This window comes from Rhincodon typus, chromosome 26, assembly GCF_021869965.1.
Source record: "Rhincodon typus isolate 14 chromosome 26, sRhiTyp1.1, whole genome shotgun sequence".
Classification (NCBI taxonomy): Eukaryota; Metazoa; Chordata; class Chondrichthyes; order Orectolobiformes; family Rhincodontidae; genus Rhincodon; species Rhincodon typus.
The window spans coordinates 23,006,010-23,024,806 of NC_063357.1; the positions used below are offsets into that span (position 1 = coordinate 23,006,010).

Here is an 18,797-nt window from a genome sequence, read left to right on the forward strand (position 1 = left end):
TGCAGGTTAGGTGGCTTGGCCATACTGAATTGCCTGTACTATCCAGGGAGCTGCAGGCTAGGTGGATTAACCAGAGTAATGCAGGGTTACAGGGATAGGGTAGGGGGATATGTCTGTTTGGGCTGTTCTTTAGAGGATTGATGTGGATTCAATGGGCCAAATGGCCTGCTTCCTCATTATAGGGATTCTATGAATGTTTCAGGATGTGAGCTTCTAACAGAATGGTTCTGGTGGAAAGTCCCAAAACAAAAGGTCACATCCTGAAACAATAGAGCTGTTTGAATTTCCACAGATTCTGCCAGAACTGCTTTGCATTTCCAGAATCATCTGTACAGTATCCCACTTTTCTTTAGGTCAGTTAGAAAAAAGGTAATGGTGAACAAGACTTAGGTGACAGAGAGAAGGGTTTTGGATAAACTCAAGTTTACAAGAGGTGAAAGGTCAATCAATCAGAAGAATAGTTTCTAGCATTTTCAGTTTCTATTCAGATTTCTATTCAGCTTTCGAACATCTTTCATAGTTCTTCTTTTATCTGTTACTGAATATACATTATGCAGTTTTTTTTCTGCAAAATCTTACCTGAACATGCATGATGGGAGCAGAGAAGTGTAATCCTAGTTTGAAAGCTGGTGTTTTCTTTGCCAATGATGAAGCACAGAAGCAGGAAAAATAAAATTCTGTTTTTAGCAGTCATTGAGATTTCTGTACAGCCTACTGAAAGAACATGATGTCCAGGTCATCACGATTAGGAGACAATGCTGAATAGGGTACAAAGGGAAATTGATTGTAGCCTAAACCAGAGTCTGAAAGAAAAACAAAGAGAAAGCATATACAATGAACAATCAAGTAAGATAGAGAGAGGCACTGAGACTAAGTGGGAGAAAACTGGGATAAAGGTCTTGTGAGATACGGTTCACAGCCTTAAATTTCTGGGCATCACTAACAATGACTATTGAGTACTGTGCTCTCCAAACTTTTATAACTCAAAGTGAAAATGTAGGACAGTATTTTGAAATAATAGGAGGAAATCTTGCAGAAGCAGTAAAATATATTTTCTATGTCGTAATCTTGAAGCCAAATATTTTATTTTATACCTTTTTGCTGTTTGAAGATAGAGGTTTTGCAGGTCAGTGGGAGCAGAAACTAACTTGGGTGCGTGTACAATATGGCACCATAGGTTAGCATGCTGATTTGCCATCACCAGTCCCACTCCTAGCCATTTTAGGGAAGGCAGTGTTGGATCAGAACATCTTGTAGCCGCAAGCAGAACAAGCAATTAAAGCCATGGGTCAGAAGTTTGCTGGAATTCTGCACAAGATTCGCTAATACCCTGACATATCAGGAGCATAATGGTTCCCTGGGGAAATGTTCCGGTAACCCACAAAGCCCTTCCAGTCTATATGGTCACAGCTGTAGCTGTAAGCCGTCAGTGTGCTCTCCCTCCACAATGAGCCTGTCTGCCATCCTCAGGCAACTAATTATCCAATTTGGGCAGCATTATAGTCATGTGACCACTCCCAAAACAATGAGGGATGGTCAGCACCCCTGTTTGACCTGGACTCCAGATTGCAAAATCATGATAGTCTTTTTTTCACATGTTCACAAGCTCTCACGTGGCCTGAAGGGAAAATGTTGGTCTTCCTCTTCTCAGGCTTTCTCTCCACCCTTCTCCAGCTGTGACCAGCCTAATCACTCCCTCATCTCTTAAGGAAAATATCCCTAGTGTTGTTGTCTGCTATCTAATTTCTTGCACTCAAATCCTCCCAACATTAAAATTGGGGCTGATTAGCTTAATTTTCTATTAATTTTCCTTTGCTGATTCATACAGAGGATGTAGGATCAATCAATGTGCTATTTTTATGGTTTATATATATGATAACATGATTATTTTTACAGTTTGGATTTCAAATTAATGGCATTTGGGCATTGGTCTATTTTTGTGAAGGGATTTAAAAATTAAAGAGGTCAGTCTTTTCTGAACCATGATTGTGAATCAGTATGCATCTCCTAGAGTGTTGATGGCAGTCTGCTTATATTGTAGGAGTTATGACAGGAGAGGGAAACAATTGAAAGACATTAGCCTGCTTTTGGTTTAGAATAGTTAAGGATCGATTTTAGTTTAGGAAAACCGAGAGAACAGAAAGAATTTTGGTTCAGTCTGAAGGAGATTGGACAGACATCAGATGCAAATACAGTCTATCCTAGAAAAGAAGATTACTCAGAGCAGTTGAGAAAATTATTTACCTCAATAAAAGAATGTAATTTCTGAACCCTCCAGACAAAGAGTGTTTGGTTAGAACCTTGCAGATTATTGAAGGACTGAGAAAGTCTAGGATCAGTAATGTGAGGCTTCAAGAAAGAGCACTGTAGCACAAAGGACCAGAATTGAAAAGAGTCAGTTAAGTCAATCCTACAGATTTGATAGAGAAGGAATTTCTCTAGATCTCGATTAGCTATGAAATGATAATGTTGAGGAATGGATGGGATTTTGTTTTGTCATGCATGTTGAAATCTTTCAAACTGTGTTACAGTTAGATGTCTTGGTTTGGATTAGTTTATTTTTATATCTTTTTGCAAGCAACTTTTGTTTTATTGTAAAAACCAAATCTGCAGCTTTATGTACAATGTTTCAGTGAAAGACTACCATGTTAAAATAAAGAAAACAATGTATGGGATCTGACCTGTTCAGTAGTAACATCAGCTGATATCATAACATTAGTCTATTGAAGAGTCTGACCACAATGTTATCGGCAACATAAGTGATTCATTGCTCAGCCAGAAACAATTTGGCAGTTCACATCACATTTCAGCGCACAGTAAGAATACACTTTGCAATATACATGAGAAAAAGATATCTGGATTCTTGCTAAATGGTAACACTCTGTGCTGCAACATTGCTGTTCCAATAGATTTAATACTTTTGAAAGTGCCATGCAAACAAAATTTGCAAACTCATCTATTTGCAAAAATTTAAATTTCCTTTGCAAAATGAGAGTAACAATGGCTAAATTATCTTGTTACATCTGAGGTTAGCTACAGCAACAAAAGACTTTAGAAACCAAAACAGTTTAGAAACAAAAACAGCAGTTCTGTGGAAGGGTTACTGGACCCAAAATGTTCACTCTGATTTCTCTTCACAGATGCTGCCGGACCTGCTGAGCTTTTCTAGCAATTTTCGTTTTTGTTTCTGATTTACTGTATCTGCAGTTTTTTCAGTTTTTATAAAGACTTTAGAAATGTTTTTGCAAATATTCAAGACCAAATGCAGTTATCACATGGAGCAGGGTTAATGGTTCTGCAGTGCTTCCATTGGTGAAATTATGGAGTGACAAGTGTATTCAAGGAAGAGAGCAAGAACTGCAGGTATTGGAGTCAGAGTCAACGCAATGTGGAGCTGGAGGAATACAGCATGTCAGGCAGCATCAGAGGAGCAGGAGAGTCGACATTTCGGGCCTAGACCCTTCATCGGGACCTGATGAAAGATCTAGGCCTGAAACGTCAACTCTCGTGCTCCTCTGATGCTGCCTGGCCTGCTGTATTCCTCCAGCTCCATATTGTGTTGACTTATTCAAAGAAGATTTGCATTTCATGACCACACGTTGTGCCAAAATATTTTATGGTCTATGAAGTACACTTGAATTGTAACTACTGTTACAATGCACTGGAAGCAAGTTAGAGTAATAGAGTCATACAGCATGGAAACAGACCCTTCAGTCCAACCAGTCCACGCCAACAATGTTTCCAAACTAAACAAATCCCACCTGCCTGCGCCTGGCCCATATCCCTTCAAAACCTTTCCTGTTTATGAACACATCCAAATGTCTTTTAAACATTGTAACTTTACCTGCATCCACCACTTTCTCTAGCAGTTTATTCCACACATGAACCAAATTTGCAAAAACATTGCTCCTTGTGTCCTTTTTTAATCTTTCTTCTCTCACCTTAAAAATATACCCCCTAGTTTTGAACTCACCCACCCCAGGGAAAAGACCCTTATCATTCACCTTATATACGCCTTTCATGATTTTAAAACCTCTATAAGGTCACCCCTCAACCTCCTACACTCCAATGAAAAAGCTCTCAGCCTTCCCAGTCCATTTTTATTTCTCAAACTCTCCATTTACAGCATAGAGTCATACAGCACAGAAACAGACCTTTCGGTCTAACTCGTCCACACCAACCAGACATCTCAATCTGACTTAATCCCTTTTGCCAGCATTTGGCCCATACCCCTTTAAACCTTTCATATTCATATACCCACCCAGATGCCTTTTAAATGTTGTAATTGTACCAGCCTCCATACACACACCACACTCTGCAAATATGTAACCTATTTGGCTGTGATTCAAGCCATTAGAATATGGCTTTAGTCATTTTTAAAAGTTAAATTAGTGCTTCCAGCCAGTATTTCATAAAGTTGTTTTTAGTAAAACATGGTTTCACAACAATATAGGAATGTATAATAGTATAAGGTGGCATAAAGTGCATACTTTTTTTTTGAAGGGAGCGGTTAGTATGGTGATAATGTTACTGGACAAGTAATACTGATAGACCAGGGATAGGAATTCACATACCACCATGCCATCTTGAGAAGTTTAAATTTGATTAGTAAATGCGAAATAAAATGTTGGTTTCACTCATGATAATCATACTAGATCATCTAAAATCCCATCTAATTCGTTTATGTCTAAGGTTTTGGAGTAGATTTGTAGCTCGGGTTGTGGGTATTGAGGTTGTTTGGCTCACCGAGCTGGTTTCTTGTATCGCAGACGTTTCGTTACCATGGTTGGTAACATCCTCAGTGCAGCCTCCGATGAAGCATCGGTGTGTTTTCCCGCCTGTTTTTTAAACTCTGGAGTCCGTTGAGTCTTGTGGTGAGTTCCGATGTAGGGTAGTGTGATGAGTGTGTCAGGGCGCGTAGTATCTTCCTGATGTTGTTTGTGTAGGCATCTTCTGACCCAGTTTTTTGGATATCCATTATCCCTGAAAACCTGGAAGAGGTATTCTTCTTCCTCTTGGTGTAGTTCCGTGTTGCTGCAGTGTGTTGTTGCCCTTTTAAACAGTGTTCGTACGCAGCTTTGTTTGTGTGTGCTGGGATGGTTACTGTTGAAGTTCAGTACCTGGTCTGTGTGTGTGGCTTTTCTGTATACTTTCATTTGCAGTTCTCCATTTGTCTTGCTCTCTACCATGACGTTCAGGAATAGGAGCTGTTTGTTCTTCTCTTCGTCTCTGGTGAATTTTATTCCGGTGAGGGTGTTGTTTATAAGTTTGTGTGTTTCCTCTAATTTGGTCCACTTAATGATGACAAAGATGTCGTCCACGTAGCGTATCCATAGTTTCATCAGGAAGATACTACACGCTCCAACACACTCATCACACTACCCTACATCAGGAACACATTGGAACTCACCACAAGACTCCTACGACCGCTGGGCATCAGAGTGGCACACAAGCCCACGTCAACCCTATGACAACTGCTCACCCGAACTAAAGACCCATTCCCCGTCATGGACAGGACCAATATCATCTACAAGATCCCCTGCAGAGACTGTGAGAAACATTACATCAGACAAACAGGAAGGAAACTAACAACAAGGGTACATGAACACCAACTGGCCACAAAAAGACACGACCAATACTCACTCATGTCAATCAACATGGACAAGGAAAACCACCATTTCGACTGGGACAACACCAAAATCCTGGGACAAGCTAGGCAGAGACAGGCACGAGAATTCCTAGAAGCCTGGCACTCCATGAAGCATGCTATTAATAAACACATTGAACTCGACCCCATATACATCCCACTACGAAGGAAAACCGGAAGTGAGGCAATCCAGCTCAACGGACTCCAGAGTTTAAAAACCAGGCGGGAAAACACACCGACGCTTCATCGGAGGCTGCACTGAGGATGTTACCAAGCATGGTAACGAAACATCTGCGATACAAGAAACCAGCCTGGTGAGACAACCAACCTCAACAATTTGTTTATGTCCTGCAGGGGAGGAATATTGTCATTCTTACTTCTTTCTTAAATGTGACTTCAGATCCACAGCAATGAGGCTAACTCTTAACTGCCCTGTGAAATAATTCATGAAACCACTAAAGTCAAGAGTAATTAGAGATGGGCAATAAATGTTGGCCTTGCCAATGGATGCTTAAATTCCAGTTCAAAAGAAAGAAGAATCTGATTTGCTTTTTTATCATCATATCTTTAGCTTAACTTTGATCCTTATTCTCTGTTTCTTTATTTTTCTGTAACTAACATTTATTTTCTAGCAGATTGTCCGTATTGAAATTCTCTTGTCAAGCAGTCATCCAGCAAATTTCTATTTCAACATGTACCCTTGCAACGGTGGTGCTAATACAGAGTCTCATTTTATATGGTTGGCAAGGTTCAACATTGTAAAGCTTAAAAATGTTCATATGCTGTACAGCTAGTTTCTATGTGAGGGACAAACTATGAAGTTAGCTGAGTAATTCAGATGAAACATAAAATATAAACATTAAGGCTTAGTAATAGGTAATTATTGATGTTGTTGCATTCTGCAGGAGTGAATGCAGCCAACAATGATTGGCAATGGTGTCACAGAATTAGGATAGCAACGTAAACAGAAACATGTCAGTCAGACAAATATCTATTCATGGGCCAGCAGAAGGATCAAATGATCATCATATTGTTCAAACATTGTTTCTTTTCATTGAGTCATAAAATAATTTGCTTATGTATGGGAATTGATGCTTACAATTATTAAATGGTACAATGGGAAATAATAGAGGCTTGGTTCAGAAATGTTTTTAGATAACTACATGTGTTGCCATTATGTACATTAAGTTTTTCAGCAGACTAGAATAGCACCTGAGTGAAGAATACAATGGAAACAACTTTTTGGGACATGTGACCAATTGAGGGCACTCATTTGGCCAAAAGCTGTGTCTATTTTTTTACTGCAGAATAGAGAAGGCATCACAACCACAGTACTTCCAGAACAGAAAGGTCAACACCAGTGTCAAACATATTAACAGTACATTGGGGTCAATTGACTTTCCACTGTTAGTCAGATAAAACTCTGTTCTTTAGGCATACTGATGTATGTATATTATGTATAACATTGAATGGTATTGACACTGCATTTTTAATTCCTGTTACAACCAGGCTTTTCAACTCCCGATAACTTGTACTGTATTTACAAGATGTCTTTAATGTAATAAAAGAACCTAAGATACTTCACAGCAACCTGGTAAACTGAAAATGACACTCAGATGCAGGCATAATGAGATATCTGGAAAAGTGACCAAAAACTTGATCAGAAGTGGGTTTTAAGAAGGATATTGAAGGAGGAAAAGGAGGTAGAAAGATTGAGAATTTTATCAAGATCTAGGGTCTTGAAAGCTGATAAGTCTCCAGCCTGAAAGATTAAATTAGTTTCTCTCTTCAATGATGTTGCCAGAGTTGCTGAGTACTTCCAGCATTTTCTGATTTCATTTCAGATTCCCAGCATCATCATTAATTTGTTCTTAGATTGAAAGTGCTGTGTAACTGGGACCAAACGTAAATCACATGGAGAAGAGTGATGGGTGATTGGATTTGGTATGACATAGGTTGCAGGGAGCAGTGCTTTGGATAAACTAAATGTTGCGCTGCATGGAGGATGGAGGATGGGATATTTACTGGGAGATCCTTGGATTACTCCGGTTCTAAGGTGACAAGAAATGGAATTTTTTCAACAGTAAAGGGCTTCAAATGTAGTTGGAGGAAGGCAAAGTTGTAGTAGTGGAGCTTTATGATATGGAGAATGAGCTGGAAGCTACACTGTTGAATTGAATGCCAAGGTTGTGAACAGTCTCCTTCAACCTGTACCACTGGTTCAGGAGATGCAGGCTCAACAGATTTTCTGGCATCCTGCCACAATTTGGCTTCCCTTGCCACATACTATACATGGGCTTCCTGGAATACCAGCTGTTCTGGATACCTTGGAGCGGTGACTGAAAAGATTATTCAAAGCCTCCTTCTGAGGATGCCTGAGCATCTTTGGCTTCTGTGAATGCTTCATCCAGAGCTAGCACAGTTTGCAGACTCAGACAAAAGGAAAACCCACCCAACCACAAGTGGGTAATGTCTAGCACTCACCTCTGGAAAAGTTGCCTAGTTTTGGCAGGTGGGTTTCTAGTCTCGAAGAGTCCGCTATGATCTGGCAGCAAGTCTGAATTCCACGAGAAAGGACTGAACTGGGGCCGAGGGGATGGGATGTTCAGGCAACCTGTGGGGAAGGTCCAAGAATTTGGACTGGCCCAAAATGGGGACAGTCGGGCAGGCTGGAGAGAGAGGATGGAGGTAGTGAGACTTCTGAGGGAGCCAGTGATGTTGTGGCGACTGGATGAGTGGGAGAAAAGTCGTGTGAGTGAGGGATGTTTGAGTATGAATGTCTGGAGTAGGACGGATGGGGTGGAATTAGGCAGACTGTGTTTGTGTGTTGGAGAGCACCTGGGAGTAGCAACACACTTAGACGGAGCAGTGCATAAAGTGTCAGCAGGATTGTGCAGAGACACGGTAAATATTGAAGTTTACTTGGAGAACGTTGTGACAGAAAATCTTTTATCTCAGCAATATGGTTTGTATTGGCCCTTGGGACCCCCCCGATGATGTGCACATTGCTTCCTTGCAGTTCCTGCCCCAGTTATCTATTCTATTTCACACTCCACTTGTCCAGTGGTGACCTTTTTTATTCACTAGTGTTTGTCAACCTTGGGGAAGGCAATCGATAAAATGGCAATGTGTTTGTTGTAAGAGCCCATGATGACAAGCTTTGGTCTCATCAATGTTTAACTGTAGTAAGTTGCATTGATCCGAGCAGAATGTCAAACAAGCAACTTGATAATACAGTGACATTGCAGTCAAAAAAGATAGTGAACAGGTCTGGTCAGCACACAGGTTGAAGCTAGCCCCTTATCTGAAACGGTGTAACATGACTGGGAGTTCCAAGATCACAGAATGGCAGGTAAGTAAAGAAAAGGGATGAGTTTCCAGGATATGAAGAGATAAAAAAAAAAGGCAAGGGGTAGTTCCCAGTGGGCCTCTGTTCCCAACATCCTATAACTCATTCAAAGGAAGTCTGCCTGGTCAAGGGAACCTTCATAGGCGACAAGGACTGCTGTGTGCACTGCGTGATGACAGACCTGACTGTGGTTGGATTAATCCTAGCGGTGACAAGATGAGGCCTTTAGACATTCATTAACTGGCCTGTTACAGTTGACAGTGGGACGAAGGTGGATCATGAGCATTCAAGGCCAGAATGTAAATGTAGTGGAAGCAGACACACTGCTGCCCTCTCTAATTAAAGAACATCCCCCACCTCCAAGCAGGCCACCAGAGAAGGAAAGAGAGAGAGATATTTTTGGTCAATCTCAGAATATAGTTTCCAACCAACCTTTTCAGAGAGGTTATTACAAACCTCTGCAGCAAATGGGCCTTGAACCTGGGCTTCCTGGCTCAGAGATGGGGACATTATCAATGTTTCAGAACCTTCCTCAAAGTCAGAATAAATATTTTTAATCAATCAGTTCAGAGATGTTATTACACACTTTTGGAGTAGGTGGGACTTTGAATTTGGGTTTCCTGGCTCATATTATTCACTGTTGCAGAAGCTGTATTATTTAGATTTTAATGCGTAACTGCCCGCCCTTCCAATATCCTGCCTTTTGTGTACGTGACTCTGAGAATTTAACCCAGTCGAGCAGAAGCGGGGAAACTCCCGATGCGGGAGATCCCTTCGCTTTGTTTTTTATATATTAAAAACTCGATGACGTCAAATACATGTTCGTGCGTCAGGACGTAGATGGGCGGTGACAGTCGTGCATGTGGAATTACGTCACCACGTTCAGCGTAGGTTAAAAAAAATGTTCTGCCTCTGCGAGGAAATTGTGTAAAATGAAGTGTGAAGAAGAAAAGGCAGTGGGAGTGTATTTCGGTTGAATGGCATATTCAATTCTTTTTCATTTTTAAACAACAACGTTCGGATTGTTTGAAGGCTGACGATCGGTGTTGTGTTTTGGCGAGGGGCTGCAGGTTCCTGCCGCTCTGTCGCTCGGTCGGTTGGTTCCTGTTTGGGATGCGAGGCGGCCGCTGAGGGGGAAAAGATATCAACAATATGGCGGCGGTGGAGCTGGAATGGATTCCCGAAACCCTGTATAACACTGCAATCTCGGCCGTGGTGGACAGTTACACTCGCTCCCGCAGGGAGATCCGCTCGCTGCCCGAAAATATACAGTTTGATGTTTATTACAAGGTACGGTCATCTATCCCCTCTCCGCACCCTGACCTCTTTTCGGATTTTTTTAATTGCATTGCAGCTGACTCGACCAATTAACTGGTTTCTCTGGGCTGCGATGATCACCGTTATCCGGTTCTGGTTCATGTGTCCGGGACTGCTCCGGAATAGTGGATGTTATTGCCACGAGTAAATTGCCTTACATGAATTTTGATATTTGGTTTTAGAAACACATTTGCTACCCTTAATCTGCCATTCAAAATCAGGCAAACGATGACCCTAATCTGAATCTGTCATTACATTTCCTAGTTGATGTATTTACACAAGGGTTGTAAGGAACAGGCAGAAAAGTGAAGTTAAGGCCACATCGGATCGACCGTCAACTTGTTCTAGGAACCCACTGAGTTACCTCTTTCTTAAGTAAAATTATTGGGCTTTATTTTGGAGAAATTAGTCAGTTCTAAGGACATAGAAAACTTTGTAAGATTTCAATACTAATTTATTGATAGTAAACAGACTATAACACTGGAAAAAGTAAAATGCTCTGTTGCTCTTTGTGTAGTTTTATTTTAACCGCGTATGTCGTGATATATGGGAGCAGAAATAGACCATGCAGCCCCTCAAATCTGCTCTGCCGTTCAATCAAATTATAGCTGGTCTGATAATCATGAACTACATTTTCCTGCCTGTTCCCTATAACCCTCAGTTGCCTTAATAATTAAAACATTGTCTACCTTCACCTTGGATATACTTAACAACTCAAACTTTACAGCTCTCTGATGAAGAATTCCACAGATTCCCAACACTCCATGAGAAATAATTCCTCCTCATTCGTGTCTTAAATGGTTGACTTCTTATTCTGAGATTGTGCCCTCTGGTCCCAGTCTGTCTGTCAAGGGGAGACAATCTTTCTGCATCATTTATATGTCTTCACTTCCCTCTCTACGTTTTACTTTTCTTAAAAACACAGATTTGTCATTCGTTGGTTGAATATTTTGTGCAAATTCAGCCCTGGCACATTCCTGCTAATTTTGTTTCAGTGATCAGCTGTTCCCACTAGCCACTTGCCAGCTATTTGTTTAGTGAAGACAAAACTACAATGCTGTTCCCCATTTGTTTTGCCATCTGCAGTTAGGAACAAAAGTCATTATGTATTTATTTTAGCAGAATGCATGATGGACTAAGCTTTGAAGTCTGTGGTACGTTGCCTTTTTTTTTTTATTACCGTTTCACGTGGCGTGAAAGCATGTTTAGTTTCGTTATGTAGTTTCTCTCATGGTAAGCTACCAGGCTTGTTGCAATATATTAAGTAGAGATGAGATGCTCCCCACAAGGATGGAGGAAGAATTAGAAAGCCAGACACCTTAAGCTGATTCTATGAAACTTTGGCCTATTGATTAAAGAATACTCTTGATGCCCTTATACTATCTTTGTCAGGTGACAGGTTACAAGAAGACTCTTTGTGAAAAGGAGAGATATAACTAAATTAAATAACTAAGCCATTCTGACAAATTACAAACCTTGCCCTTGTTCCTAATGGCATTAGCGATATTTGACTTGGATCAACTTGTACGCCATATGGTTAAGATTTCCTCTTGGTGCTCTTGTTGTAGGGAGAACGGCGATAAAACAAACTAAAGCTGCACAGTGTTGCAATCTGTGTTGAAACTGAAAGTTACAAAGGGACATAAACAAATTAAATAGGCTAACCAACAGCAGATGGAATTCAACAGGCGAGTATGAGGCTGTCCACTTTGGATCAAAGAGCAACAAATGGGAATGTTTTTATAATAGTACAAAACTGGAACTGTGGAGGAGAAAAGAATTTGGTGGCCACAAATCAATAAAAGCCAGTGCATAAGTAAATAAGTGCTTGGGGAAATTTTAACTCTTCCATGCAATGGGTATAAAATCATAGGTGTGGAAGTTTCACAACAGTTGTGCAGAATCTTGATCATACTCCATTTCACAGACTGATATTAGCCACTGCACGTCTGGAATTACATGCTCACCTTGGAGGAGAAGCAGTATGGATTCACTGGAATCATACATTGTGTTTAAATGATGAGGAAAAGTTGTGATGGAAGATGTCCGATTCAGAGTTTGGATTTTACAACAACAGCATATAGAGTTAGATTTTTTTTTTTCTGAAGGGTTTCAAAATAACTAGGGTTAGACCTCCATATGACATTAAGACCATAAGATGTAGCAGAATTAGGCCATTTGGCGTATTGAGTCTGCTCTGCCACTCAATCATGGCTGATGTGTTTCCCAACCCCATTCTCTTGCTTTTTCCCCATAACCCAGATCTCTCCGTGGCACTGCCTTTGATCTCGCTACTAAGAAAGAACCTATCTATCTCGGTCTTAAATATACTCGATGACTTGGTTGCCACAGCTGTCAGTGGCAATGAGTTCCACCCATTCACCATTCTCTGGCTGAAGAAATTCCTCTTCATCTCTGTTATAAAGGCTCATGCCTTCACTCTAAAGTTGTTCCCTTGGGACCAATGCAAATATAATCTCCATATCCATACTATCCATGCCTCTGTGTTCTGCAAGTCTCAATGAGATTTCCCACACCGCAACCCCAAAAAAAATCCAGACCCCTCAGCCTTTCCTTGTATCACAAGGCCCTCATACCTGGGATCATTCTTGTGAATTTCCTCTGCAATGTCTCCAACACCAACACATCTCTTTTAGATATGGGGTCTAAAATTGCTCACAGTATTCCAAATGCTGTCTGACCAGAGCATTATACAGCCTCAGCAGTATACACCTGCTCTTTTATTCTAGCCCACTCAGAACTAATGCTAACATTGCATTTGCATTCCTAAATGCCAACTGAACCTGCGTGTTAATCTTCAGAGAACCCTGAACTAAGAGCCCTAGTCCCTTTATGCTTCAAATTTCCAAAGCATTTCCCCCTTTAGAAAATAGTTTATGTCTCTTCTTCCGACCAAAGTGTACAACTTCACATTTTGCCATGTTGTATTCCATTCTCTATTTCTTGGACCATATTGCTAGCCTGTCTAAGTCCTTCTGCAAGCTTCCTGCTTCCTCCACACTACCTGTCCCTCCACCTAGCTTTGTGTCATCTGCAAACTTAGCACCAGTGCCCGCAGTTCCTTTGTCCAGGTGATTAATGTATAACGTGAATAGTTGTGGTCCAACAGTAATCCCTGCGGAATTCCATTACAGCCATCCTGAAAAAGACCCCTTTATCCCCACTCTCTGCCTTCTTCCAGTCAGTTAATCCTTCATCCATGCCAGCTCCTTGCCCCTAACACCATGGGCTCTTGTCTTATTTAGCAGCCTGCTATGTGGCATCTTGTCACAGGCCTTCTGGAAACCCAAATAGATCATGTCCACTGGCTGTCTTTTGTTTAACTTGTTTGTTACCTCCTCAAAGAATTCTAACAGATTTGTCAGATATGATCTCCCTTGATGAAACCATCCTGACTTAGCCCTATTTTACCATGCACTTGCAAATACCCCGCAATGTCATCATTAATAATGGGCTCTTAAAATGTTATCAGCGACCGAGGTCAAGCTAACCAGCCCATAATTTCCTGTCTTCTGACCATCCCCCCTTCTTAAACAGGGGTGTTGCATCAGTCATTTTCCAGTCCTCTGGGACCCTTGCTGACTCCATTGATTCCTGTAAGATCGCCATGAATCACCTTCAGAAACCTGGGCATATTTGTATTCCATCCAGTGTGGGTGATTTATCCACCATCGGACCTTGCAGCTTCACCAGCGCCTTATTTAGTAATGGCCGCTATAATCCCCTTACTGTCTTGCCTGTCTGGTGTCTTCCACTTGTGTCCTTATGGAACTATGATCTAATCAAGTATGTCATCGAACAGAGACCCCTGGAGTGTTAATGGAATATTTGTTTTTTGTGTTGGTTTAAGACAGGTGAGATAAACATTGAGGGCTATTAGCTTTTCTTTTGTTCAGCATAACCACTCCTTCACCTCTTATAGTCTAATTGATAATCAGTGATCTGATTCTAGAAGACCCAGAGAGTAAAAGGTTTGGGTGGTTTGGAGGAAATCTGAAGTGAATATATTTTATCTCCTAAAAAGATTATAGAAAACTTCAGGGAAAAAGTAGTTACCTCTATGGAAAAGTTAGTTCATACAACTTCAGCAGCTGGGAGTGTTTTGTTAGAAATCAGCATTTTGGTTTGAAAAGTAACACAGAAATGTGGAAAATAGGAACTGGAATAGGCCATTCGGCCCTTTTGAGTCTGCTTTGCCATTCAATATGATCATGGCTAACTTGGTACCTTGTTCCTGATTTTTGCCCCATGCCTTTTGTTCTCTTTAACCCTAAGAACAACAACTCCTGTTGAAAACATTGTGTTTTGGCCTCAACCACTTTCTGTGGTAGGGAATTCCACAGAATTAGCACTCTCTGGATGAAGAGATTTCTCCTCATCTCAGCCCTAAATGGCCTTTGCTGCATCCTTAGACTGTGACCCCTGATTTTGGATGCTCTAGTCATCGGGAACATCCTTCCTGAATTTGCTATGTTTAGTTTTGTTGGAATTTTATAGTTTTTTGAGGTCCCCCTGTAATCCTAACTTATCCGGTCTTTCTTCATATGTCAGTCCTGCCATCCCTGGAATCAGTCAGTTAAAACTTTGTTGCACTCCCTCCATAGCCAAAACACCCTACCTTTGATTAGAAGACTAAAAATGCACACAGTGTTTCAGATGTGGTCTCATAAAGGCTCTGTACAATTGCAGCATGACATCCCTGCTCCCATACTCTCAACCGATGGCAATGAAGGCCAACATACATTTCAATAAATCTGGAGCTGGAAAAGCACAGCAGATCAGACAGCAACCAAGGAGCAGGAAAGTCAATTTTTGTGTAGGTGAGATGGAGATGGGTGGATGCAGGTAGGGTGTTATTGTGGTTGGTCAGTGGGAAGAGTGTAGCAGTGAGTCAGAAGATGGACAGATTGGGGGAGGAGAGATTTTAAAGCTGGTGAAATCAATGTTGAGGCCATTGGGCTGTAAGCTCCCAAGACGAAATATGAGGTACAAAAACAAAGTTGCTGGAAAAGCCCAGCAGGTCTTTCGGTTTTTATGGCAAAATATTAGGTAGTGTTCCTCCAGTTTATGTTTGGCCTCACTCTGACAGTGGAGAAGGCCAAGGATGGACATGTAACCAGGGCATTTAAAGTGGATGGTAACCGGAAGGTTGGGTTGGTTGGTGCCCGCAGGGTGCAGGTGCTTTGCAGACCGGCCCCTGAGCCTGAGTTTAGCCTCTGCGATATAGAGGAGACCATGTCGGGAGCAATGGATACAACAGGTGGACCTTATATTTGTTGTTGGGGGGAGAGGGTTTGAGGGCCGAAGTGCAGGAAATGGTGGAGATGCGGTTGAGGGCATCCTTCATAACAAGAGGGCAAACTATGGTCCCTAAAGTAGGAGGATATCTGGGAAGTCCGCGAGTAGAACACCTCATCCTGGGAGCAGATGTGGTGGAGGCAGACAAATTGAGAGTATGAGATAGAATTTTTTTTGCAGTAGGGTGGATGAGAGGTGTAGTTGAGGTAATTGTGGGAATTGGTGAGTTTGAAATTGGTCATTGGTGAGTCGGTTACCGGAGATGGAGAGGCTCAGGAAGGGGAGGGTGGTGTCAAAAATGGTCCACGTGAATTTGAGGGCGTGGTGGAAGGTGTTGGTGAAGTTGAACTGTTTGAGGTCCTTGCGGGAGACAAGACAGCACTGGTGCAGTCATCAGTTTAAAGGAGAAAGAGGTGTGGGATTGTGCCAGTGTAATTGTTGAAGAGGGACTGTTCCACGAATCCTACAAAAGAGGCAGGCCTTGCTCGGGCCCATGCAGGTGCTCGTAACCACCCCTTTGGTTTGTAGGACGTCCGAAGAATCAAAATAAAAATTGTTGAGGGTGAGGACTAGTTCTGCCAAGCGAATGTGTGTCAGTGGAGGGGAACTGGGTGAGCCTACGGGAGAGGAAGAAGCAGAGGGCTATTAGGCTGTCCCCGTTGGGTATACAGGTGTACAGGGACTGAATGCCCATGGTGAAGATGAGGTGTTCGGGGCCAGGGAATTGAAAGTTTTGGAAAAGGTGGGGGGCATGGATTGTCCAGAATGTTGCTAGGGAGTTCCTGGACCAAACCCACCCCCACCCCCACCATTGGCACATTTTAATGGTGAAGTTGAGGTTGGAGTGAAGGGAACGGAGGGCTGTGCGTTCTAATGGGGAGAGGTTGGAATAAGTGAGAGGGATGTAGAGATTCAGGCAATTGATGTCGCAGCAGCTGTTGGAGATGAAGAGGTCAAGGGAGGGTAGGAGGCTGGGAGAGTTGTCCAAGAGGAGTTCGCTGGAGGCAAGAGAAGGGGTCGTCAGAGGATGGGTTGGATTCCTGTTCAAAGAAATAGGCGCGGAGACGGAGGCAGTGGAAAAAGAACCAGACTTCGAGGCGTGTGTGGAATTTGGTCATTTGTGTGCAGGAGAATGAAGGTGAGTCCTTTTCTGAAGACTAACTGGAGTGTGTATGTGTACAGGAGAGTCACGTGAATGGAAGCGGAAGCAGCAACTTGGTCAGTGGTCGTCACGTGTTCGGTGTTGGCGGAAGTGGTCGTCATGTCCCCTTAGTCCTCTCAAAGCACCCCACCAACCTCGGAGTACAATACATCATCCTCTGACATTTTCAGCACCTACAATCAGACCCCACCGCCAAAAAGATATTTCCCTTCCCACCCCTGTCCGCTTTCCACAGGGACCGTTCACTCTGCGGCTCCCTCACCCCACCGATCCCTCTGCCACACCCGGTACCTTTCTCTGCAGTTGCAGGAGGTGCATTTCCTGCCCCCACACCTCCCCTGTCACCTCCGTCCAAGGTTCAAAATAATCCTTCCAAATCTGGCAGAGATTCACCTGCAGTTCATCTAACCTCATCTATTGTATCCGTTGCTCCCGATGTGGTCTCCTGTATATCAGGGACCAGTTTGCAGAGCATCTGTGCTCTGCACGTACCAACCAACCTGACCTCCCGGTTGCAATCCACTTTAACTCCCTCTCCCACTCCCCTGGTGACTTGTCCATCCTTGGCCTCCTCCACTGTCAGAATGAGGCCAAACGTAAACTGGAGGAACAGCACCTCATATTTTGCCTTGGAAGCTGACCGTCAAATGGCCTGAATATTGACTTCAGCTTCAAAATCTCCCTACCCCCAACCTGTCCATCTTCCTACTCCCCTATCTGCTCCACCCTTCCTACTGGCATCCACCTATCTCCATCTCACCCCCAGATCCCCCACCTCCTAGTTCTGACGAAGGGTTTCAGCCTGAAACCTTGCTTCTCGGATACTGTCTGACCTGCTGTGCTTTTCCAGTTCCACGTTTATTGACTCTAGCTTCCAGCATGCCTCCAGTAGTCCTTACTGTCTCCAAGCCAACATGCTTTTGCTGCTTTCACCTATTTTCTACTATAGGCCGCCGAGTAGTCTGTGGGAAAATTGCGGAGCAAAGTATAGGAAGATCATGGATATCTGGAAGAATAGTAGCATTATAATATTAGGGGATTTTAACTTTCCAAGCAGAGATCGACACCTGCTATAATGTTAAGGGCATGGATGGGGATGAATTTGTTAAGCGTGTTCAGGAAAACTTTCTTGATCAATATGCAGGTGGCCCAACTATAGATTGGGCAGAACCTGACCTCCATTTGGGTAATAAGGCAGTCCAAGTGACTGAGCTGCTAGTGGGGGAGCACTTTGGGAGTAGTGATCATAATTCTGTTAGTTTTAAAGTACTTGTGGGGGGGGGGGGGGGGAAAGGATTGTTATGGTCAACAAGTTAAAGTCCTAAATTGCGGCAAGGCCAATTTTGGTGATGTTAGACAGGGACTTTCAAAAGTTGGGGAAGGCTGCTTGCAGGTAAAGGGATGCCCGGCAAGTAGAAGGCCTTCAAAAGTGAGATTAGCGAGCCTGGGCAGCACAGTGGCTCAGTGGTTAGCACTGTTGCCTCACAGCGCCAGGGACCCGGGTTGAATTCCAACATTGGGTGGAGTTTGCCCGTTCTCCCCATGTCTGCGTGGGTTCTGCCAGGTGCTCTGGTTTCTTCCCACCGTCCAAAGACATGCAAATTAGGTGGATTGGCCATGCTAAATTGTCCATAGTGTTCAGGGATCTGCAGATTAGGTGCATTAGCCGCAGGAAATGCAAGATTATTATGGGAATGGGACTGGGTGGGATGCACTTCAGAGGGTAGGTGTGGACTTGTTGGGCTGAATGGCCTGATTCCGCACTCTGGGGATTCTATGATAAAGAGTTCAGGGGCCGCATTTTCCTGTTAGTGCGAAAGGCAAGGCTGGCAGGATTGGGAAACATTGGATAACTGGATAACTAGGTTCTGATCAAGAAAAAGGAGGAGGCATGTGTCAGATATAGGCACCTAGGTTCAGATGAATCTCTTGAGGAGTGTGGTGGGTTTAGGAGTACAATTAAGAGCGAAATCAGGAGGGCTAAAAAGGGATGAGATAACTTT

General features: G+C 42.7%; 1 protein-coding gene across 1 annotated transcript in view; it reads left to right on the forward strand.

The window, feature by feature from the left end:
• The first annotated feature begins 9,857 nt into the window (after positions 1-9,857).
• appbp2 (amyloid beta precursor protein (cytoplasmic tail) binding protein 2) overlaps positions 9,858-18,797 on the forward strand; it is a 71,476-nt gene continuing 62,536 nt past the window's right edge. The window contains exon 1 of the mRNA XM_020511264.2: positions 9,858-10,286. Coding sequence (XP_020366853.1) covers positions 10,149-10,286 — 138 coding nt within the window. The 5' untranslated portion in view covers positions 9,858-10,148. The remainder of the gene's footprint in view (positions 10,287-18,797) is intronic.